The sequence below is a fragment of the Mercenaria mercenaria genome, chromosome 9 (assembly GCF_021730395.1).
Source record: "Mercenaria mercenaria strain notata chromosome 9, MADL_Memer_1, whole genome shotgun sequence".
Taxonomy (NCBI): domain Eukaryota; kingdom Metazoa; phylum Mollusca; class Bivalvia; order Venerida; family Veneridae; genus Mercenaria; species Mercenaria mercenaria.
The window spans coordinates 76,264,386-76,289,100 of NC_069369.1; the positions used below are offsets into that span (position 1 = coordinate 76,264,386).

General features: G+C 34.5%; 2 protein-coding genes across 6 annotated transcripts in view; one reads left to right on the forward strand and one right to left on the reverse strand.

Moving 5' to 3' along the window:
* Positions 1-45: 45 nt before the first annotated feature.
* LOC123547506 (zinc finger protein 391-like) lies at positions 46-12,251 on the forward strand. 3 transcript variants are annotated; one of them, XM_045334667.2, is made up of 3 exons: positions 46-161; positions 6,532-6,640; positions 10,504-12,251. In XM_045334667.2, the coding sequence occupies exons 2-3, from the start codon at positions 6,541-6,543 to the stop codon at positions 12,222-12,224; spliced, it is 1,821 nt and encodes a 606-aa protein (XP_045190602.2). In that variant the 5' UTR covers positions 46-161; positions 6,532-6,540; the 3' UTR covers positions 12,225-12,251. The 3 variants fall into 3 exon arrangements, with proteins under 3 accessions (XP_045190602.2, XP_045190603.2, XP_053407734.1); XM_045334668.2 differs by having other exon boundaries at positions 65-97; XM_053551759.1 differs by lacking the exon at positions 46-161 and adding an exon at positions 4,890-6,248.
* Positions 12,252-15,477: 3,226 nt separating this feature from the next.
* The window catches only part of LOC123547508 (tenascin-like), a 75,146-nt gene continuing 65,908 nt past the window's right edge, over positions 15,478-24,715 (reverse strand). For all 3 annotated transcript variants that reach the window (XM_053551761.1, XM_045334673.2, XM_045334670.2), the window contains 7 exons: positions 23,842-24,123; positions 23,350-23,421; positions 22,147-22,318; positions 21,248-21,459; positions 20,116-20,232; positions 19,340-19,540; positions 15,478-18,814 (listed from right to left, as the gene is read on the reverse strand). In XM_053551761.1, coding sequence (XP_053407736.1) covers positions 18,768-18,814; positions 19,340-19,540; positions 20,116-20,232; positions 21,248-21,459; positions 22,147-22,318; positions 23,350-23,421; positions 23,842-24,123 — 1,103 coding nt within the window. In that variant the 3' untranslated portion in view covers positions 15,478-18,767. The remainder of the gene's footprint in view (positions 18,815-19,339; positions 19,541-20,115; positions 20,233-21,247; positions 21,460-22,146; positions 22,319-23,349; positions 23,422-23,841; positions 24,124-24,715) is intronic.

A 24,715-nucleotide genomic window follows, 5' to 3' on the forward strand; every position in this document is an offset into this window, starting at 1 on the left:
CAGTTTTTAAACGTTTTGTGTTTAAATAAAATTTATTTATTTTATGCGTGGTGGTGTCTTTTAAACCGGAAGTTAAATAACCAATTAGTCCAAATTGGTAAATATTAGATCTAAGAATTTTATTTTCCTTAGCAAAGTCCACGGTGTCATGCATATAGCAGGTTTGACTTTTGATTGATTTTAGTTTTACATGCTGCACTTCACATACTGAAAAGATTTCAGATCTAGAAATTATACAGTAGTCTGAATAGAATAGACCTGGTGTAGTGATCGGTTCCCGCAGCGATTACTTCCCCTTACAGTTTGCCCAAGTTGCTCTGTCTATGGAATTGCTCCATTTCGTTCAAATCTGGCCATTCTATAGTGTTCTATTCCACATACAACGTTGTCACATCAACTGTATGTATTAACAAAGAAGTATAAAATACACAAAATGGCAACAGGAGATAATCTCGCATAAGCTTGTGTCAGTGCGTTATCTTATTGAAGCGTTTGCTGACTTGATCACTCGTGATCCAATCAACAGACATTTATTAAAGTATTACACTGGCGATACGGCAAGCACTTAATAAACCAAATCGGGTCCAAAACTCCAATTTTCAAACGACAACTGTTGATTTCTCAGACTTCCAATCATAATTTCATTCCTTCCCCATGCATGTAGAAAATATTAATAACATTTAAAAAAAAAAACAACACTATTATCATTATAAAAAAAGATCTGATAGAAAGTTTTTCACAACAAATTTTTATCCTTCTGCTGTCTGTTTCATACACCGTGGTAAAACGAGATCTCGTTCAGTTCCCATGTGATGTTGGTGATATTTGCTCTATATGCCTTTCAAGTTGCCGATCTATTTATTTTTATAGCTCTTTGGTATTAAACTGTTAAAATTAATTGTTAAATGTTACAATTTAATAGACTCCCTTCAATAGCACTTTGGCAAACTGTAAGACGGTTATAAGTTGAATACAGCAGTTTTAAAAAAGATATTAATTTCAAAATGAATAAAGCGTAGTGAATTATAAGCACTTTTCAAATGATATATAGAGAAGGCTTTCAAGAGACGATTGGTTTGAGCCTCTGATTAATGAATTCACTTAATAATATGCTGTTATTGAGACAAACACGTAATTTGTCTTAAGACAATTAAATGTACTATCTACCATTATTTCATGTATGCATTTAGTTACAAAATGAGACCAGCCCATCCCGTTTGTGAAAAATCTATCAGGAAACAAAAACCAATACCTTAAAGGTGGTCAATCACATTTAATCAACATTTAATGACATTTTTTACTTTTTAGCTCACCTGTCACATAGTGACAAGGTGAGCTTTTGTGATCACGCAGCGTCCGTTGTCCGTGCGTCAGTCCGTAAACTTTTGCTTGTGACCACTCGAGAGGTCACATTTTTTGTGGGATCTTTATGAAAGTTGGTCAGAATGTTCATCTAGATGATATCTAGGTCAAGTTCAAAACTGGGTCACGTGCCTTCAAAAAGTAGGTCAGTAGGTCTAAAAATAGAAAAACCTTGTGACCTCTCTAGAGGCCATATATTTCATAAGATCTTCATGAAAATTGGTCAGAATGTTCACCTTGATGATATCTAGGTCAAGTTTGAAACTGGGTCACGTTCCTTCAAAAACTAGGTCAGTAGGTCAAATAATAGAGAAACCTTGTGACCTCTCTAAAGGCCATATTTTTCATGAGATCTGTATGGAAGTTGGTCTGAATGTTCATCTTGATGATATCTAGGTCAAGTTTGAAACTGGGTCACATGCGGTCAAAAACTAGGTCAGTAGGTCTAAAAATAGAAAAACCTTGTGACCTCTCTAGAGGCCATATATTTCATGAGGTCTTCATGAAAATTGGTCAGAATGTTCAGCTTGATGATATCTAGGTCGAGTTCGAAAGTGGGTCACGTGCCGTCAAAAACTAGGTCAGTAGGTCAAATAATAGAAAAACCTTGTGACCTCTCCAAATGCCATATATTTCATGGGATCTTTATGAAAGTTGGTCAGAATGTTCATCTTGATGATATCTAGGTCAGGTTCGAAACTGGGTCACGTGCCTTCAAAAAGTAGGTCAGTAGGTCTAAAAATAGAAAAACCTTGTGACCTCTCTAGAGGCCATATATTTCACAAGATCTTCATGAAAATTGGTCAGAATGTTTATCTTGATGATATCTAGGTCAGGTTCGAAACTGGGTCACGTGCCATCAAAAACTAGGTCAGTAGGTTTAAAAATAGAAAAACCTTGTGACCTCTCTAGAGGCCATATTTTTCACAAGATCTTCATGAAATTTGGTCAGAATGTTCAACTTGATGATGTCTAGGTCAAGTTCGAAACTGGGTCACGTGCCCTCAAAAACAAGGTCAGTAGGTCAAATAATAGAGAAACCTTGTTACCTCTCTAAAGGCCATATTTTTCATGAGATCTGTATGGAAGTTGGTCTGAATGTTCATCTTGATGATATCTAGGTCAAATTTGAAACTGGGTCACATGCGGTCAAAAACTAGGTCAGTAGGTCTAAAAATAGAAAAACCTTGTGACCTCTCTAGAGGCCATATATTTCATGAGGTCTTCATGAAAATTGGTCAGAATGTTCACCTTGATGATATCTAGGTCGAGTTCGAAATTGGGTCACGTGCCATCAAAAACTAGGTCAGTAGGTCAAATAATAGAAAAACCTTGTGACCTCTCCAAATGCCATATTTTTCATGGGATCTGTATGAAAGTTGGTCTGAATGTTCATCTTGATGATATCTAGGTCAAGGTCAAAACTGGGTCATGTGCGGTCAAAAACTAGGTCAGTAGGTCAAATAATAGAAAAACCTTGCGACCTGTCTAGAGGCCATACTTGTGAATGGATCTCCATAAAAATTGGACAGAATGTTCATCTTGATGATATCTAGGTCAAGTTCGAAAGTGGGTCACATGCCCTCAAAAAGTAGGTCAGTAGGTCAAATAATGAAAAAAACGTTGTGACCTCTCTAGAGGCCATATTTTTCAATGGATCTTCATGAAAATTGATCTGAATGTTCACCTTGATGATATCTAGGTCAAGTTTCGAAACTGGGTCACGTGCGGTCAAAAACTAGGCCAGTAGGTATAAAAATAGAAAAACCTTGTGACCGCTCTAGAGGCCATATTTTTCATGAGATCTTCATGAAAATTAGTGAGAATGTTCAGCTTGATGATTTCTAGGTAAAGTTCAAAACAGGGTCACGTACCTTTGAAAACTAGGTCAATAGGTCAAATAATAGAAAAACCTTGTGACCTGTAGAGACCATATTTTTCAATGGATCTTCATGAAAATTGGTCAGAATTTTTATCTTGATAATATCTAGGTCAGATTCAAAACTGGGTCACATGAGCTCAAAAACTAGGTCATTATGTCAAATAATAGAAAAAAAAACGACATCATCCTCAAAACTGGGTCATGTGGGAAGAGGTGAGCGATTCAGGACCATCATGGTCCTCTTGTTGTATATTCTGGTAGAGAATTATTTAAGGAACAAAAAGACCGATTACATAGAGGTAGATTCCTATTTGAAATGTATATTTTATTATTTTTATAAAATTTTGTAATTACTCCCCTTTAATATGAAAATATATAAAAAGCTGGGTATTTCTTTTTTATTCGATACAATGTCAAGTTTTACATTTGCATTTGATAGACATATCAACTATTGAACAATCTGAACCAAAATGCAAGTTTAAAAGCTGTGTGTAGCTTCTGAATTCATTTATTTCCAATCTATCTTGGTTGCGCAAACCAAGATAGGCAAAGGGAGGTAATAATAATTTTTAGCTCGACTATTCATAGAATAGTAGAGCTATTGGACTCGCCCATGCGTCGGCGTCCGCGTCGGCGTCCGCGTCCGCGTCCCGATTTGGTTAAGTTTTTGTATGTAAGCTGGTATCTCAGCAACCACTTGTGGGAATGGATTGAAACTTCACACACTTATTCACTGTGATAAACTGACTTACATTGCACAGGTTCCATAACTCTGTTTTGCTTTTTTACAAAATTATGCCCCTTTTTTGACTTAGAAATTTTTGGTTAAGGTTTTGTATGTAAGCTTGTATCTCAGTAACCACTTGTGGGAATGGATTGAAACTTCACACACTTATTTACTGTGATAAACTGACTTACATTGCACAGGTTCCATAACTCTATTTTGCTTTTTTACAAAATTATGCCCCTTTTTCGACTTAGAATTTTTTGGTTAAGGTTTTGTATGTAAGCTGGTATCTCAGTACTCACTAATGGGAATGGATTGAAACTTCACACACTTGTTCACTGTCATGATCTGACATGCACAAAGCAGGTCCCATAACTTTATTTTGATTTTTTACAAAATTATGCCCCTTTTTCAACATAGAAATTTTTGGTTAAGTTTTTGTATGTAAGCTGGTATCTCAGTATCCACTAATGGGAAAGGATTGAAACTTCACACACTAGTTCACTTTCATGATATGACGTGCAGTGCAAAGGGTCAATAACTCAACTTTGCATTTTACAAAATTATGCCCCTTTTTCAACTTAGGAGTTTTTGGGTTAAATTCTTATATGTAAGCTGGTATCTCAGTACCCACTAATGGGAATGGATTGAAACTTCATACACTTGTCCACTGTCATGAGCTGATAAGCACTATGCAGGTTCCATAACCCTATTTTACTTTTTTACTAAATTATGCCCCTTTTTCGACTTTCTTATTCATTCAAGCGACAAGGCTGTTAAATAGTCGAGCGTTGCTGTCCTCCGACAGCTCTTGTTAAAACTTGCGTTTCTAATGAATTCCATCTAAATACGTAATTTTTAATGCAAATATTTAACAAATATATTACAATATGTCTAATATTTAAACATTTCCTTAGACAAAGTATGTTTATCAAATTTATACTTATGATAAAATAACTCTATCTTGGTTGGGCAACCAGGATAGGAAAATGAAATTTTAAAAATACCTCCAGTGAAAATCTAATTTGTATTAAGTGTTATGTGAACATAAATGAGTGTAAATGATCAGATGCTAAAGTTTCGAACAAATCCGTTACATGGCCAAAATCTGATTATCCACCTTTAAAAATCACAAGTCAGAAAGAAACGCAGCTCAGACATGATGCATGTATGCAGGGACGAAAGCAAGACTTACAGTGAATCAGCTACTGCATTCAGTAATCCCTTATTGATAATGAAATGAAAGTAATGGACTAGACACTGAAACTTACGGTACAAAAGAATCCTTCATTATATACAATGAATAAGATTTTCTTTTTCAACACAATATTTCATAGTGTCACCCGCTAGGAGTTTACTGATTGATCAGTTGGTGCGTATGCTTTTGGTACTAACCAAGTTAGAAATATCATAAACATGGCTGTAGATAAAAAAGGTAGTGTTGGAAATTAAATCTTTCTTTTCATGTTAAAAGATCATTAGCCATAAGTTTCTCTTTAGGTACTGCATACTTGCAGAGTTTTTTGGCGGAATTTCCTTCCACCTGGCTATTTCAAGACAATGACCTTTGTTTTCTGATATAATTTTCATAAACTGTTTCAATCAGTTTTTGCTCCATAACTTTTATGTGCATTGCTGGCTTATCTTAACAGTGCACACAAATGTTCCACATGATGAGACAATGTGTCGTGTACATGATCTATGCTTGTAGGTCAAGGTCACTATTGAAATTTAAGTAAAAATTGTTTTTGTTTCGTAGCGCCTAAATGCCTTGAAGCATTTTTAGTGTTAAAACTATTGCCAACAACCACAAGGAACGAACGCTAACAAATGATTATACTGGTAGGGGACTTCTGTATTGCCGCTGTTAAACTATGTAACATAGAGCAGAACTTTATAAGTTGCTTAGAGTATTTCACATGGAATTTCAGGGTTCCTAGTTAGACTCGAGAAGTTACACCTTTCAAATAAAGAGTACATTTGTGTCCAGTCTTTAATATTTACATTTGCCATATTCTTTTCCATTGAAAATTATTACATTCATTTTGTATGAATAACATGAGGAAAGGTGCCAAAGTTATGACAATGCAGCTTAGTGATTATGGGCCGCTGTTTTGATGACATGCACTTGTAGTTAAGGAGAACATTCCTTAGATGATGTTGCAGTTGTTCCATCTGGTGAACAGAATGGCCTGGAAGCAGACTTTAATGTTAAATGTAACAAACGATGCGCAATCTGTAATATAACCTTGTTTATAAATGGAAAGGAAATATAACGTAAATATAAATTTTTCTTTTTTTTCAGAGCGTGATTCATGGATTTGCTGATCCAATTCTGTTGTTCATTTCGCATGAACTCAGGAAAAATATTTCACCCAAATAAGCTTATTAATAAAGTTTCATTACAATCAAGCAAGTATAAATAAATGAAACGTATATTTTTGTGTTTTTCGTTATTGTTACAGAATTTTTTTATGTTGAAGGTGAATGTAGACGTTGTTTAGCTAATTTGATTAAGCTGTTTTCTCTGTTAATATTTTTCATTTGTTTGTGCTTCCAGATGTAAGCAATGGATTGTTACTTATTGACACTGTATGTGTCATTAGAACAAGAGTTGGCAATCAGGGAGTTGTTTGTCTACAATGGATGGAACTTCAATAAATATCAAGGTTTGTTAAATTTACATTGGCACTTAAAGTATGGATAAAAGTCGACAGTGCTGAATAAAATATCTCCATGTTTCTCTCAGTTTTTACCACAATAACAGCATGAAATAGTGTGTAGCTGCATACATGTCTATTTGTCATAATCTATTCTGATGATATTTGACAGAGTTATTGCCTTTTTATTTATCCCCCCCCCCCCCCCCCCCCCCCCCCCAAAGGCGAAGGGGATATTAGAAATGCTCTCCGTGCGTCCATCCGTCCGTCCGCAATGATCTTTGTCCGGAGCATAACTCCAAAAGTACTGGAGGGATTTTCTTCAAACTTCATACACTGATAGAACACATTGGGAGGAAGTGCAGTGTGCAAGAACAATAACTCTACCTTGCCAATTTTTTTAGTTATTCCCCTTTATCATATTTTTTTTTTAAAAATTGTCCGGAGCATAACTCCAAAAGTACTGGAGGGATTTTCTTCAAACTTCATACACTGATAGAACACATTGGGAGGAAGTGCATTGTGCAAGAACAATAACTCTACCTTGCCTATTTTTTGAGTTATTCCCCTTTATCATATTTTCTTAAAACATTTTGTCCGGAGCATAACCCCAAAAGTACTGGAGGGATTTTCTTCATACTTCATACACTGATAGAACACATTGGGAGGAAGTGCAGTGTCCAAGAACAATAACTCTACCTTACCTATTTTTTGAGTTATTCCCCTTTATCATATTTTCTTAAAAAAATCTGTCCGGAGCATATCTTCTTCATGCATGAAGGGATTTTGATATATCTTGGCACAAATGTTTACCACCACGAGGCGGAGTGTCGTGCGCAAGAACCAGGTCCCTGGTCAAAGGTCAAGGTCACACTTAGAGGTCAAAGGATACAAGAATGAAAACCTTGTCCGGAGCTTTTCTTCTTCATGCATAGAGGGATTTTGATATAACTTGGCACAAATGTTCACCACCACCAGACGGAGTGTCATGCGCAAGATCCAGGTCACTAGGCCTAAGGTCAAGGTCACACTTAGAGGCCAAAGGTCAGATACAAGAATGACTTTGTCCTAAGCATTTCTTCTTCATGCATGGAGAGATTTTGATGTAACTTGGCACAATTATACACCATCATGAGACGAAGTGTCATGCTTAGTTCCCTTCTTTAGAATTACTTCTCTTTATTGTTACTTTAAATAGCTTTTATTGTAACTTTTTCATTACTAGTTGTAGGGAAAAATCGAGACCACTTTTCTGTAGTACAACAAGTGTGCTAAATCCAATTTTGAGGTGTATTTTGACCAATCTCTACCTGATAAAGATTTTTGTGTGGACTTCCAATTTTTTTTTTTTTTTTAAGATTAACTTCCCTTAGTTGTTACTATAAATAACTTATATTGTAACATTTTTATAATTGACCCTAGGGAAGAAACAAGACCACTTTTCTGTGGTACAACATAGATGTTACTCTCCAATTTTAGGTGTATTTTATTATATATAAGGTATCTCTACCTGGTAAGGAGTTTTTTTGTGGACTTTAAAAAACGAAAGACTTACAATGATTACTCAACAACCACAAAATTAACATTCCATTTGCAAATACAGCTGCTAGAGTAAAGAAATTTGCTTTGACGGGCATATATTGTGACATTCTGGCACTCTTGTTCCCTGTTAGCTTTCCATTCCTTCTTTTTACAGTAGCCATATAGAAAAACATCATAGCTATACTGTTCATGAAAACTAATAAAATTTAGCAGTAAACCACCTCACTACTGACTTATTCTTTCTTCCACATCTTAAAACCCCTGATGCGGACCACAACTAAACGGTTCTTCAAAGCTTTCCCCAAAATTAATACTTTCAGACACTAACCTGCCAGGAACTTTAGCCTTCAATTATAATATGCCTGGCGGGGGGATTAGCCATGTGTAACATGGCTCTTGTTAGGGAATTCTTATTATTTTAAACTTCCCTGTGAGCAGCTGGTCATATTTTGATAAAACTTCCAATCAATGGTAGCTATATATATAGTTGTGCAATTAGTCGCTGTGTCTTTGTTTGTGATTTTAATTATGAAATTATGTCACTGCTTCTTCTAAACTGCTGATAGCACTTGAGATCAGAAATTTTCACAGTTTAATTTTCAAAATTTTGAATTATTAACCCAGAAAACATTTTGTTGAGTATAGGCTGGTCATACCGCACAAACTATTGACAGGCAATTTATATAAGGAATTATGCAATAAAACTATGATTATACTTTTATATAACTTACACTATGCTTGCAAATACCAGAGAATCTTCTTAGTTTACATGATTGTCTGTTGAATCAAAAAGGTTAATCTAATCTTGAAATTAACTTGGACAGAATTATATCTTCCTTCCATATCCACTCCATAAGGTATTCAGACACTAAATAACGAAATGGCTAAAAAAGATGGTGGTCTAATAAGGGCAGATTCAAATAGTTCTCAGGTTTTTTTTTGCTTTGTAGAGCTTTTTCCTTTTTTTCGTTGCAGTGTTTTTGCTGAAATCACATGACAAATTTATGCTTGACATTTAAGTAGCATTATTAGCTCGACTATTAGAAGAATATGGAGAGCTATACTTCTCACTCCAGCGTTGGCATTGGTTAAAGTTTTTATGAAATGGTAGTATCTTGTATGTGGTTACCATCAAAGATATTCCCTTCAAACTTTAATGACTTGTTTATTATAACAGTCTCGATCTGTAGGCAAGAGTACATAAGAATACATAACTCTGTAAATTATTTTGGCTGAATTATGGCCCTTTTTGGACTTGGAAATTGGTACAATTTTCATGCAAGTCCACGTTTTGTCAAACTATTTGACTGACATGTTGCTTTGAAACTTTAAACACTTGTTTATCATCATGATTTTCATCTGTAGACAAGAGTACATAACTCTATCAACTATTTTTGCTGAGTTATGGCCCTTTTTGGACTTGGAAATTTGTTCAGTTTTCGTACAAGTCCACGTTTTGTCAAAACTATTTGACTTGTGGCTTTGAAACTTTGTACAAATGTAAGCTTGCTTATCATCATGATTTCCATCTGTAGGCAAGAGTACATAACTCTGTGAACTATTTTGGCTGAATTGTGGCCCTTTTTGGACTTGAAAATTGGTTAGTATGTCCAATGCCTGACCTGTTTGTCATATAAAAAACTTTGAAACCACTTGTTTATCATCATAGTCTACATATGTAGGCAAGACTTCATAACTAGGACAAGGACATTAGCCCAGTTATGGCCTTTTTTTACATAGAAATTAGTTTAAGTTTTGCATACCATTCCATATTTTGTCTAAACTGTTTGATATATGGCTTTGAAAATTTGAACACTTGCTTACCATCATGGTCACATATTGCTATGTAGTGCAAGACTTATCCAAATCCACCAGTACAGGTACATTGACTTTTTTTTGTCATATCTATTTGCTTCTTTTGTGTGAAAATCTCTGGTAATATTTTGACCCCATACTTCCATCAATTCTTCGAATAGTCGAGCACGCTGTCAATAGACAGCTCTTGTTATTATGAAATAATTGCATTACAGAATTTGTCATGGAAACTTAGGTCATACACACTACCAAAAAACGCAAGTTACAGAGATTAAATGGACCCTAGTGTGAGCTGCAGCTGTTTAAAGTTTCTCAGTTTTATATAGAATAAAAAAGACCAGCTATTTAGTGTGTGACTATGCTATAACAGTAGTATTTATATAAATTATAGATGGGTGTTCATTGATGCAAAATTTTCAATTAATGGCTGCCTATTAAATACCAAATGTCGGTAGATACTTATGAATATAGCCATATATGAACTGGTTAATGACTAGATGATATCTATTTCACAGATTCCACCTATGAGAGCTACACATCAAAACAAGACTTAAATACCTGCTTGCCAAGAAAAAACTTACAAGATCCAGGTGACACATCACAAACAAAACTTCTGATTGGAGAAAATCCTTCCATAAAAAATGTTGACCTAGAAACAGATGCACAAACGGAAATATTCTCTGATCTGCAACATTTTGTTGAGGCGACTCTGATTGCTGTCACTACAGAGAGCGACAAAACTGATTGTCCGAATAGTGAAAACGAGTTGAGTGATGAAACCAGTCCGGGAATTTCAGATGTGAAACAGTCAAGCACCTCTGATTATGTGACTGGTACCAACAGTGAAGCCATAGGCAACTGCAATGACAATTTTGGTACCAGACACAATATTTGTGTTCACAGATCAGGCACTGGCACCAGTGACGATTCAGCTTATAAAAATGATACAGTGAATGGGTTACAGGAATCTAATTTGGGAACCAGCAGCAATATATTTGATGGTGATAAACCTTATTGTGGAACCAGTAATGAATTTACAGTGGTGAATGGGTCCATTAGTGGTATCAGTAATATTAAAGGTAATATTGAATCTGACCAGGGAACCAGTAATTCTTTTGCTAATGGAAACCAGCCATTTTGCGAAAACAGTAATTTAATTAAAACAAATGTAACCACAGATGCAGATATTAAGTCTGACATAGAAGAAACTGTGCATAATAATTTTAATCCAGAAGAAATCCAGGAATCCTCTTCTCCAGGTGACACATCAACAAAGTTATTTAAAGCTGACGAGAACAAAAACAAAAATGCTGAAAAGAGGGTGTTGAGGAGGAACACTGGTAAGAAAAGAAATGAACCTAAAGGAAAAATAAAATTAAAGGAGAAAAAAATAGAGAACAGAAAATATGAGGTTTTATTAGAAACAACTGTTAAATCAGGGAAGAAAAGTAAAGTTGGATTATTTCATTGTAAGGAATGCGATTACACGTTTAGATTTCTTGGAGCGTACAAGAATCATAAGAAAGATGGTAAATGTTTGTTTGAATGTGAATATTGTGGGAAAACATTTACGTCTAGATACTATTCCAATTATCAGTCACATCTTAAATATCACGTGAAAGATAGGCCACACAAGTGCAATGTATGTGGAAAATCATACATAGAAGCTCAGACATTGAAGATTCATATGAGAAAGCATTCTGGGGACCGGCCCTATATCTGTCATCATTGTGGACGTCAGTTTTACTCCTCCTCAAATCTGTTGAGTCACAGAAACAGCGCTCATAGCGATACTCGAGAAATCCACAAGTGTGATATATGTGATGCTAGACTAAGCACTCTGGGTAATTTACGGGTACACAAGAAAGTTGTTCATGCCGTCGAGCGACCATTCACTTGTGAAATATGCGGAAAATCTTTTAAAACGCAGAAATCACTAGAACAAGTTCACGCAAAAGTACATTCAGAGGATTTTCCATATAAATGCGACTTTATTGAATGTGGTAAAATGTTCAAACGTTCGGAAGGTTTAGCAGATCACATGAGGAGACATAATAATGATAGAAACCATTTCTGTGAAAGGTGCGGGAAAGGATTTTATTCGAATAAAGAACTTACCCTGCATACACGGACACACACAGGAGAAAAACCACATACGTGCCAATTGTGTGATTATAAATGTGCTTTGGCAGGAAATCTTCGTAAACATATGAAAACTCATCTGTCTGCGCAATAATATTTTACTAATAACTATGCAAAAATGTTTTTTTTTTTTGTCATTTATTGCCAATATCAAATTCTGTGAACAGGCCAAAGCAGCCTTCTTTTAAGGCTGTGAGCCCTTAATGACAGTCGGCAATTCCTGTATATTTACGTATTCTCCGCTTGCAATTTCATCATTTTACGGTTATTATGAAAGGTAATTTTCTTTTATGGCAAGAGGATCGTATACTGAGGATGCATAATCACACAGAAACTGCTGATTGTCATACAGGTCCATTACCTAAAAAACATAATTTGAGCCGCACCATGAGAAAACCAACACAGTGCATTTGCGATGGATCAAGACCAGCCTGCACATCGGTGCAGTCTGGTCAGGATCAGTGCTGTTTGCTAAAGGTTTCTCTAATTGCAATAGGCTTTGAAAGGAACAGCATGGATCCTGACCAGACTGCGCGGATGCGCAGGCTGGTCTGGATCCATGCTGGTTGCAAATGCACTATTTTGGTTTTCTCATGATGCGGCTCATATATTTATTGGGTTTAACGCTGTCAATTAACTCAATACATAAGAGAACAAGACTCACAAAGAGGCGTGTTTCAGCACTGAATGAGTGAAGACAAGCACGTCTTAAGTCATTCTTCCTTCTCTAAATTGTCAGGTATTTACAGAGAACGATTTAATTAGTACTTAAAATATGAAATACTTTTAATCGCTGAAATACTATTGAAAATCTATGTTAAACCCAGCCAAGCAAACATTTTATTGAAATTCCATTTTTAGCTTGACTGTACAAAGTATATGGAGAGCCATCCTACTCGCCCAGGCCTCTGTACCCTTAAAGTTTTGATGCATTTCATTTTATCTCTGTAATTATTTGATGGATTTGCTTCAAACGTAAAATAGTTATTCCTCATCATCATCCGCATCATGTTATGCAAGCCCAGGGTAACAACTCCCGCACCACTAGTCCATGAATTATCCCACCTGTATAAAAAAAACTTTAATGGAATTTCACTCCATCTCTCTTTACTGAATGGATTTGATTCAAATTTATGAGAGTTGTTCTGCATCATCACCTACATCATATTGCGTAAGGTCTATAACTCTAGCACCAATTTTTCAAGAATTTTGCTCCCATTTACTAAAGAATTTAAGGTTGTTTTGATGCCTTTTCATTATTTCTCTGTTATGACAGAAAGGATTATATTCAAACTTAAAATGGTTGTTCCACATCACCACACATATCATGACACACAGTCCATAACTCTGGCTCCAATTTTTCATGAATTAAGCCCCATTTTCAGATTAAATTTCAGGGTAAATTTTAATTCACTTTCACTGTCAGGGTTATTACTTAATAGATTTGATTCAGTTTTGGAATAGTTGTTCCTCATTCATTTCCCACATCGTATGGCACAGGGTGTATTTCTCTAGCAGATGTTTTCCATGAATTATGTTCCTTTTATACTTAATTCTAGTTAAACCTTATCATGCTGAACACGATTTATTCACATCCTTGCAGTCTGATCATAATCTGCACTGTTCGCCATTCAGTCAGTAACTTTTTGGTATGCACCCCTTTTAACAGTTAATAGTACTGTCCAAAATTAAAGATAAACAAATTAATTATAAAAAATTTAGCAGGGTAAGGGTTAATGTTATAGTGCACTCTGTGTCATAATTACATACTCGGTTATAAACTTTGTTTGGTTACAGTTGTTTCTGAAATGTCTTTTTATATTTTTTCTATATTGACATTCAGATTTCATATCAGCTGCCTGACGTCATTTGTGACGTGACGTCAGTTTCATTTGTGTCGTTTCGCTTAGAAGTTTTTTAAAGATGATGTTTTCAGTTTTACTCGGGCTAAATAAAAAATTAATATTATTTATATTATAACTGTAAGTGTAATATGTATATGTAATAAAAAGATTATTAGATTTGCATAGAAAAATATGCACTCGTTTTTTCGTGGAATAATATTGTACTACTATAGTCAAACAATATTTCAGCTGCAGAACTTGTGCATATTTCACAATACAAATCTAATAACCATCTTACTCAGACTCGCAATGTTTTCCAACATCCTCATCCACTTCAGGGGGCATTACTCAGAAATAGCTTCCCCAGGTATGCCCTATTTCACTATCCAGCATGGATATAGTCGAGCGCATTTTCTCCTGTGACAGCTCCTTTGTTATTTGTATTTTTATACATAACAGCTTGGCAAGTCCCATCACTCTTCCCACATCTGAGAAGTAAGAAGTGTAGCAGCACATGCTATACACATCATTCAGTCAGTGAGTAGTTCAGATGTTGTTTAGTTGACATAACAATATCAGTTTACAGTTGAGTCTAGGTATCACGAATTCCAAGGGATCAAGTATTTTTACTTTGAGACTCAACTTGAAATGATATTTTGTGTACATGCTTTCGGGACCAGACTTGACAATGTCTTCAATACAGTCGGCATTTTAAGATAAGCGAGTTCGAGGTATCGAGTTTAAACTGTATTTCTGTTAAATAGTACAAATAGGATGGTCCCATTTTATGAAAGGATCCGCCTTTCTCCCGACAAGCTGAGTTACTGGACACTGCTTGGTAGGCTATTTATACAAGTTATACATCCAAGATAAGCCAAAAATTATTGAAAATTATATGATCCATTTATACCTCGAATAATTCATAATAAAAGTGGTTAAGTTAGCTGATCTCACTACTATGAGTTTGAAACCCCACTTTGGCTGTAGGATTCTTTCATATGAGGAGCTATCAAGCTAATTTGAAGTTCTATCCAGATTCCCACTTTTCTAAAATTTTGTCTCGAGGGATTCCTCAAGCCTTGCTTAACAATTAAACATGTAAAGTTGTATTGTCGGTGTGAAGTGTATTGTAGTTGTGGTGTCCCAAAGTTACAGTATATACATCAGCTCATTGTATGGAGTATTGATATTTTGAAGTGTAAAAATAGTTCCAAGGGAAAAGTATGGTCTCCTAGAGTGGTCACTGTCTGACCTCTGATCTTGTCTTATAACCTTGACCCAAACAAACACAACTGTTATTGGCCCTTCACATGTTGGAGACAATTGACTCTGCCTTTGCGACCCATGCAGATCATGATCAGCCTGCACATCTATGCAGTCTGATCATGATTTGCACTGTTCGCCATTCAGTCAGTATCTTTTTTGTATGCATTATGGTACTCTCCAAATAGACAAAGTTCATTATAGAAATTTAGCAGGGTAAGGGAAGTAACAAACTACAAGCACAGGCAACATTTTTATTAATCTTTAAATATACGATATAACAACAAGGATTTCTGTATTAAAAATATTCATCAAATAAAACAATATTCTCAAAGCGACATTTTTCAGAAAAATGTTAGTTCATAGCATGTCATTAATAATGTAAGCATTTAATACAAGAGGTTAAGATTTCAAGGTGTGTATGTGTACATACAAATTACCTTTCTCTGTCATAAGCATCATTTGAAAACTGTGTTAAATATTAAACTAAGTTTCTCTTAACATGTATATCTGCATGTTTAAAACTTCAGATCAAGGTTTTACAAGTGTATTTCGAATGTGTATGGGTATATTTTGAGAAAATTGCAATGTTTTGAATTCTGAAACCTCGGATTCTTTTTAATAATGGAGAGGTTACCCATACAAGTATAAAATCTAAACCTCCCAGTTGTACTGTAAGCAATTTACATTATACAAGAATTACATTAAATAAGATTTACATTAAACAAGCTTATTACATGTACAAACAGTCAAACCTTTACTGGCCCTTATTTCTGTATAGCAGCAACCTTCATACAGGTTTCAAGCCATTCAACTTGTATTCTTATTCACATATAGATCTAGGATGACAATTTGGCAATTGTTTTGTACATTACAAAATTAGAAAAAAAATTAGCATTGGTTAGGACAGGAAAAAACTGATGTACCCATAAATAAAAAGTTGTTTCATTGCAGATCAGGACAACGCTTCATTGATTTATCCTGTTTTTACGATATTCCAAGGCGTCTTTAAATTCCAAATTATCATCTTATATCTACACATCAGCAAATTCATCATTACACATACAAACAAAATTTATTTATGTTTAGCCCTGTGATTACATGAGGTAGTATTAAAGCTTTGCATATAAAATTTAATACCATCAAACGCAATATAATAATGTGAAACACACAGTCCACTGAAACAACAGTAAGAAACCAACAACATTACACCACTAAAGTCCCTAATACTTTAAGGTTTTTCTAGAACACTTTATTTGTGAATCAAGGTTACTTTCTATTGAACTTGCTGTTGGAATTGGTTTGTACTAAGCTTTTTTATGGTAGAAAAAAGACAACTTATGACTGCATATGAGCACTTACGATCCAAAGCATTTTACTAGAAATATCCTGTAAATAGTAATTTACATCCATTTCCCCTAAAAGTGGACAAAAGTCCAGGGCTCGTACCAAGGACCATTCGGTTGAGGGGCCGATATAATATCCACTAGACTGGAATAGTTTAGGCTGTCATTTTGTATTTTATGAGTACACTGTGCATTCTTTTAATATTTAATGTATTGGTTATGCATGAAATCAATGACAGCTTCAGAGGTGGTCTCTTCATTCTGGTGCCTCAATATGAACAGTATTCAAGTAATGGTATTGTGATTTAAGCTAATTAGCAAGCTTATCATTCACAGAATGCAGGTCAAAGGTTATAGGCTGTTTATTACTGTAGATAAGGTAAAATTTGCAGAAGCTTTATTTTGTGACTTCGTGGTAAATAGCAGCTTTATTCACAGTATTAACAACAGCTGTCTGTTGACAAAGTGCTCAACTATTCAAAGAATTGATGGAAGTTTGGGGTCAAAATATTACCAGAAATTTTCTCTTGCCTACAGGTATAGAATGTTATAATAAGTTTTCCAAGTTTGAAGTAAATATCTTCGATGGTATACTCTTAAGATATTACCATTTCATAAAATCTCATAAAACCAACGCAGAGGTGTGTAGTATAGCTCTCCATATTCTCCAAATAGTCGAGCTAAATACTGGCAAAACTTGGGTACATGATAAAAATTTATATTCACAAATATTTTGAATTAGCAAGTGGCATTATTCGCAATTATTGTTAAAAAAAAAGTTGTGCAAAACATTACCCAAACAACAACAGTTCAAAGTTAATAAGCTTTTGCTTACATGAATATAAGAGTATATGCACAATTTTTCACAAAGTATTCTTTGTAAAAAATGCAGAATATTACAATGTATCAATTGCCTAATTCATATATTTTTTCATACTGAACTCAAATTTTGCCAAAATAAAATGGAAAAAAAAAAGTTTCTTCACAACGCAATAAACAATGTCGGTAATACGTATACAAATTATATAAATAATGCATTATGTACAAAATATTTACAAAATTATGTACATATGTAAATGAGATACATTCAAAACTATTTTATACATCAACAGCAAATCTATTGCTTTTACATTTTTAATGTTTTATTGAAGCGGCTTCAAAAAAGTACTTACAAAATGAAATTAAATGCACTGACAGAATAATAAATAAACATTTCATGAACAACAATTACCGGTAAAACAGTAAACAATCTAAAAGCTAAAAGTACATTTATGAAAATGATCATGAAAAAGTGGAAAAATAGAAAAAGCACAGATATTGCAATTAAAATGTATCATTAGTGAGAAAAAGGGAACTACTGGTAAGGTGTTTATTGAAGATTGTAGCTTGCTGTTCATTTTTTGCATAAATAGACAAGTTTCTTTTAGGAAAAGAAGTAAAAATTGTGCCAAAATGGATGCATTTGTTTGCTAACACTAGTTCATTCAGCAAACCTACTATCTGTTGATATTTCTTGAGAAAACTTGCTTGTCATTCTAATAATTATCTTCATAAGAATATTTTAACAAAAAATATAAATAGAGAACTTAAAAAATTGTTGAAACTGTGACTCTTTTTTCCTCACTTATGGACACCAATGTAATGATAATGATGGATGTATTATATACAAATGTAATAATGAGGGGCACAGCAGACGGGACTTAATAGAAATACATTACTTTAAACAAATGCACAGACAAACTGAGTTTGAAGACCAGACTCAGAATAAAGTCTTGCCATTGGTTGGTTTTAAGACTGAGCTTAGAATCAGCCAATGAGATGCTTGAGTTTTGTGACTGGTCCACAAACTCTTGAGAAAACTTTATTCTGCAACATAACGAAAGCAGACGGCAACTTTCTTCAAAATACAGAAGAGTGGGCTCAGCAGACAATATTTCACTGCTTAAATCATTGAAGTTGTGAGTTCAGCCTATAGCAGGAACACTGGACACTGGATGCCAACTCAATGTGTGAAAATTCACTGAACACAGCAATCAGTTTCAGCAGACACCATGCAAATGATGACTGCATGATTGCAGCAGACGTACTGTCATGATTTCTGTACAAATGGATGACACGGCTTTATGAGCACAGCTGACGGGACTGTAGTGATGGCAGTGATATGAAGGGAACATGTGGAATTCTTCATCTCTCTGTCCGGTTTAGATGGGATAAAAACAAGTGCTTGTATACTGGAAAGAAAAACAAATAAATTGACAATAAACACTTATTTAAAACAGCTATTTGGTATACATTTTCACAGAATATAACAATTTTCACAGAATATAACAATTATACATGTATCTGAATGCCGGTTCTAAAGCAATAATAGCTATCGAGGAAACAATGTGCTTTTTAAAGGAAAAACATACAATACAATCAGATGTCACGTAAAAATTGAAATAACTGACCCTCAAACCAAACACATCATTTGGCAAGTGATTCAGTCAATGACCATAATCACTCAGCCACGCAGATGTCCTTTACTTTGAGTACCAGCATACTGTAAAATCACTGATATTCGCCGGGAACTAATTTTCATGGATTTCGTGGTTGAGTCAATCCACGAAATTTAATACCAACAAACAAGTAAAATTCCCATTTATTTTATGTTAAAAAGTTGAAATCCATGAATTCATATCCCCATGAAATTGCCGTTTTGACCAAAACCAACGAAATTTAATGTCCACAAAATTAAAAGATTTTACAGTACTTACAATGCTGGCATGAGGATCCGTAATGAGTTGGAGGACATTTACATTTGCCTTTCCGACACTGCCCACCATTTAAACACGAAGATTTACATCTCAATCTGTGTCTCTTCTCTGCACAATTTTTCCCCGTGTATGGATGTATACATTCACACTGTCCCGGACTCACACATTTTGCACGAGACCCACAGCCATCTGGACAAACAGCTGTAAAAAAAAGAATTAAATGAAATACAATCAAATACTGTGCTTGAATAAAATTTTGTGGCCTAATTGGCTATTTCATTTTAGGCACAAGTTCAGAAATATTTCTGGATAAATATATAATACCAGTACTAAATGGCAGTGACCAGTTTGGGATTCATATAATTATAATGGCCCAAAAATATGTTTTTTTCCACATTAGCAAAAGTATTTGTTCTTTACAGTGCTTATAAAATTCCTCTTCAGAGATTAAGTGCCTCAACAGGAAAAGTCGAAGTCTACTTAAAATGCATGATGTTCCTTGTAATGGGTGTCAGTTTTTAACCAGTATTCCTGCGTTCACCACAATTATTTTACAATTTTCCAACAGTCAGAGATGAAGGCTGAATACCTATAAGACTGTCTTGTTGTGTACAGTTTTGTGCCAAATTAAAGTTAACAAAACAATTTCTACCACAGACTTACATGAACAATGCCTTGTGTGAGGATCAAACTTACTACTTGTGTTTTTACCTCAGGCAATATATATATATATATATATAAGATACAGAAATAGAAACTGATGATAGAATACTCACCATTTTGACACATGGCCCCTTTGTAGCCCACAGGACACATGCAAACATTATAGCCCACACACTGGCCTCCATTTTCACAGCCCAGAGAGCAGTGAGGTCTACCAGATGCAGATATTTCTGAAATAAGAAAAAAAACGCTTATGTCATTAAATATTATTGGAACTGAAAGTCAATTTTTAAATTTTGACTAATTCCCAATTAAATGAAAATATTCATCTCTGACAGCTAAATGTATTGCCTTATTAACTGATGAATAAAAACATGTGAAGGCTGACTGTCTTTGAATTCTTTTTTCTAAATATTAAGGAAAATATTCTATTACATTTAAGAAAAAAAATTGTTTTAATGTGCATTTGGTAATAATTTTTCATTAAAATTAAGTAATAAAAACACCATGAATGAATGAATCACTGAATTGGTCTATACTGGATTTAAAAAAACGACGACAGCAAAATGGTCTTTTCTTAACATGATCGACAACATATGTTAATACTGCTAAAGTTATTCAAGATGTTTTCATAGACAGTCAACTTTCCAAACGGGAATATTATTCTAATGTCTAAATAATGAGTGGGTATAAATACATGTTAACTGCACTTCTTATGCAGAATATTGTAATTGGCGACATGAGAAATCAAATTTCATAGTAGTTAAAGACGCTTGCAGGTGACTGACTGCCACAGTGACTCATCTGAATATAAACATCAAGCAACAAAAAAGTAGACAGAGATACTATTAGAGTTTTCAAAATTTAAAGGGGCATGCATCATGTGAAAAAATAATTTAAAACCACTGAGATACTACTGTTCCACAAGTTTTCAAAATTTAAAGGGACATGCATCATGTAAAAAAATCATTTAAAACCATTGAGATACTACTGTTCCAAAAGTTTTTGAAGCATCTTGCAAAAAAGTGACAGTTTTACTGGTAATCAAACATGCAACCAACAAGTTGTTAGTCGGGCTCTCTACATAAGAAAATAACAAATCACTTCTCTTTTCATTTAAAAGGCAGTGCAAGAGATATGCAAACAGATTTTATATGAAACTAATATAATATTGACACTGCTTTTTCGGAAGTTAAAATGTTGTGTAAATCATTCTTTTTTTTTGTCCTAAGAGACCCAACTTACCATTTTTAATTTTATGTTTTCTCTTGTGTCTTTTACAGCATAAAACACCAGACGTAATACCCTCTTGATATGAACAACTCTTCTCCCTTGGTACTTTATCTTTCGATCTGTATACATCTATACGACCTTGAGACAGACATGAGGGCATTGTATACTTGACCTTTCGGCAGTCACGACCTATTCCTGCAAGACGTCCTTTTCCAGAATGGCATCTGAAATTGCAACACAATACCTGTAAATGACATTCCAGTTATGTTCGAGGAATCACATTACAAGTTTGTTTTTTTTTCTACCAGGAGGGGAAGGGGCCCAGGTCTGTGATTTGGGGGGGGGGGGGGGTGGTAAATAGCTTGGTATTTTGGGGAAAACTGCAAGATTTAAAAGCAATTTTCTAAGGGGAGGGGCCTGTTATAGAAGGAAAATCACCTGCATTATTCAGGACCAACTGACTGTTTACAGGTCTAGTCTTAAAATTCTTCTTTATGATAATCTTTCTTTGACAGAAAACTGAGGGTTATTACGAGTTAATGCATAAAAAATCCTAGATTCTTGGGCAATATCTGAAACTACATTATTTCAACTTTGTATTTATTCAATCGACTCGTATTCACCGACATTCTGTGACTTTGAGGCTTTCAAGTACTAAACATTTTATTTCCTTTAACATCAGTACCTATGCATCTATTCCTCTGAATCTAGCACAGCTTTGGTTAGAATACGAGCTATATTCATACCTTTCTCAGATTAAAAGAAATACGACAAAAAGGAATGTAAGCGTTTTTAAGTTTCAGACAATGATGAATTTGGGTGCACGATTTGGTAAGGCATTTAGTGTATATTCTGAGATGAGCTGTGTTCGTAGCTTGCACTATTACGGGGTCTAGTAAACATAAATTTACCTGCGACATTTTCCGCTTTTATCATTTGCAACATTATACGCATAGCATCCTTTGATATCTAAAATATCTAGCCAGCTTAACTCCTCGAGTCTCCCTGCATCATGACTGTTACAGACCCGCCACCCACGTCCACACAACGTGCTTCCATGCTTTACATGACCTTTCCAGCGACCTGAAAAATAGTAAGATATAAAGATATTTTTCTTTAAGAAAACAGTATTAGTGACATGAGAAAAAAGCTTTCAAAAAGATGGTGACCAAATAATATTGCAAACAGAATATTACTGAGGATAGCAGCAACTTTTATGGAAAATATTTCAAATTATCAACGGCTTAAACAGTTAACCACAGACTGATTGTATTACCAGTACAAAAGAAACCTACCCATCTTAAAGCTTTTTAAGGTAGTGTTGTTATCAACTAAATTCTAATTCTCAAGTGCTGTAATTCATGAATAACGCACAAAATCGTATGCTACTATAATAACATAGTGTCTAAAAGAACGCATTTGTTTTACTTTATTTCTGCCGTTAATTGAAGAATATTGCATGCGAGAAAAAGAATCTGTCTCTAGTTGGAAATGCATACATGAATATCTGGTTCTCATATAACTGATTTGCGGTAACTCTGCAGAGCCTCGTTACCACCTTAACAGTTACCCTTGAGCCAGATATTTTCATCTGCACCTTCAAGTATAATATTATGCAATTACATGTATGGACTTCTAAACTGTGCAGTCTGAATCAATATGCACTAGAAAAATTAATACTGAGTGTAAGCAAAGTCATTCATGCAGATTACATCTTACTGTTAGGTAAAAAGTCCGTAACGTATTTATCATGTTTGAAGTCAGGGGAGTGAAATAATGCCATTAGATAATTAGGTATTACACTAGAGTTATAAAGCTTTGACATCTGCATCAGTTTAAGTGTAGGAGATGTTGACTGAATTGAACTGGTCGAAAGAAAGACAAAATTTTGATAATTCAACAGGAAAAGCTTACATACGATAAAAAGAATATCACATTTGTGTCTTTCCACATTTAATTTATCAAACTCATTGAATAAAATTGATAAAATGCTTGCTTTGGCAGAGCCTCACATTTGATAATTTTATTCAACTTATCAACAGAAAATTACATGCCAAGTGACAAAATATCACAAGAATCCATGGACAAAAATATTTTTCTTGATTAGGTTTTACCTGAACATGCATGTATATCAGAATACACAGACAGCCCTTCCGTTGTCCCATCCTCGCAGCCAGAGTCATGATCTATCAAATATACAATACATCTCAATAAGCTAAGAATCCTGAAGTAAATAATTATATATATTTCATGGAACACACCATTTAAACTTCCATTGGATGTAAAACTTCCCTAAATGATCTCCAGTACTTATGTACTTTAGTGTTGATATGATGCAATGTATCTAAAATATCTCAAAAAGACTGTTTCTATAGGTGAACATAAATATAACACAGGTTTTACTATTCAATGCATGTGTCTTCAGTTTGACATCCTGAACTGCCTTTTCTCAAAATTTCTGTTATCTCAAAGACATTTTCAAGTGCCATTCCAAAACATGCACAAAATATCACACTTTCAGTTGGATTTCGGTTATATTGAAGTATATCACCCGATCCCTTGAAATTTGAGATACCGAGTTTCAACTGTATTTTACCAGAACTAACCTTTGACAAAGACTTGTGTATGGGCTATATCTATGCCTTCTTCATTGATGACCTCGCAGCTGTACTGACCCGAGTCTGATTTCCGTGTCAGTGTTACCAACAAATCTCCGTTTGTAAGGACAGATGTTCTAGAATTACGAGAGCCGCCAATCTTTGAGCCATCCTTGTACCACTGAGTTCGTGGTGCTGGAATCCCTTCTGCTTGGCAAGACAACATAAATATTCTCCCTACATTCACATCTATACGCTCAGGAGGTGGGGCGAGAATATGAGGTCGTTTGGCTGAATAAAAAGAATACTTTATAGATCAAATTTCAACAACAATTCTGTATTGTACCCATTCAACTTTCTTCTGCAACAACAGAACTTACACCTAATATGTATTTTTTTATAAACAGCATGCAAAAATATTTCAATTGCACATTAATTAAATGCAGATACAATTTATTGGCAGTGAGGTAACGATTCTAAAATTAGTGGTAATTTTTTATTCCACATTCGTAATGGAAAGAAAAGAAAATGAAAACCCGAGTGCAAAGAAATGGCTGTATTTAATTGTTTGTGTAAACAGGTGGGTGGTTGCGAGGTTTAACCAACTCTGTACCATTTCTCAAATTATATAACCCTGCATTAAGTCAATACTGTATGATCTATTCATAGACAATCCTTGTTCAAATATGCACAGTCTAAATGAAAAGTATTCTGAATTATTCAGCACTTTTCTAAATAAGGAACATAAATCATAATTGGTATATAAACAGCTCGTACAAACATGGAGACTTGTACGTCAGATTGTCATTGTTCTCAAAACAGACTTTATGATATATGACAATTCTTGTTTATTTTTTAATAATATACACAAACATGATACATT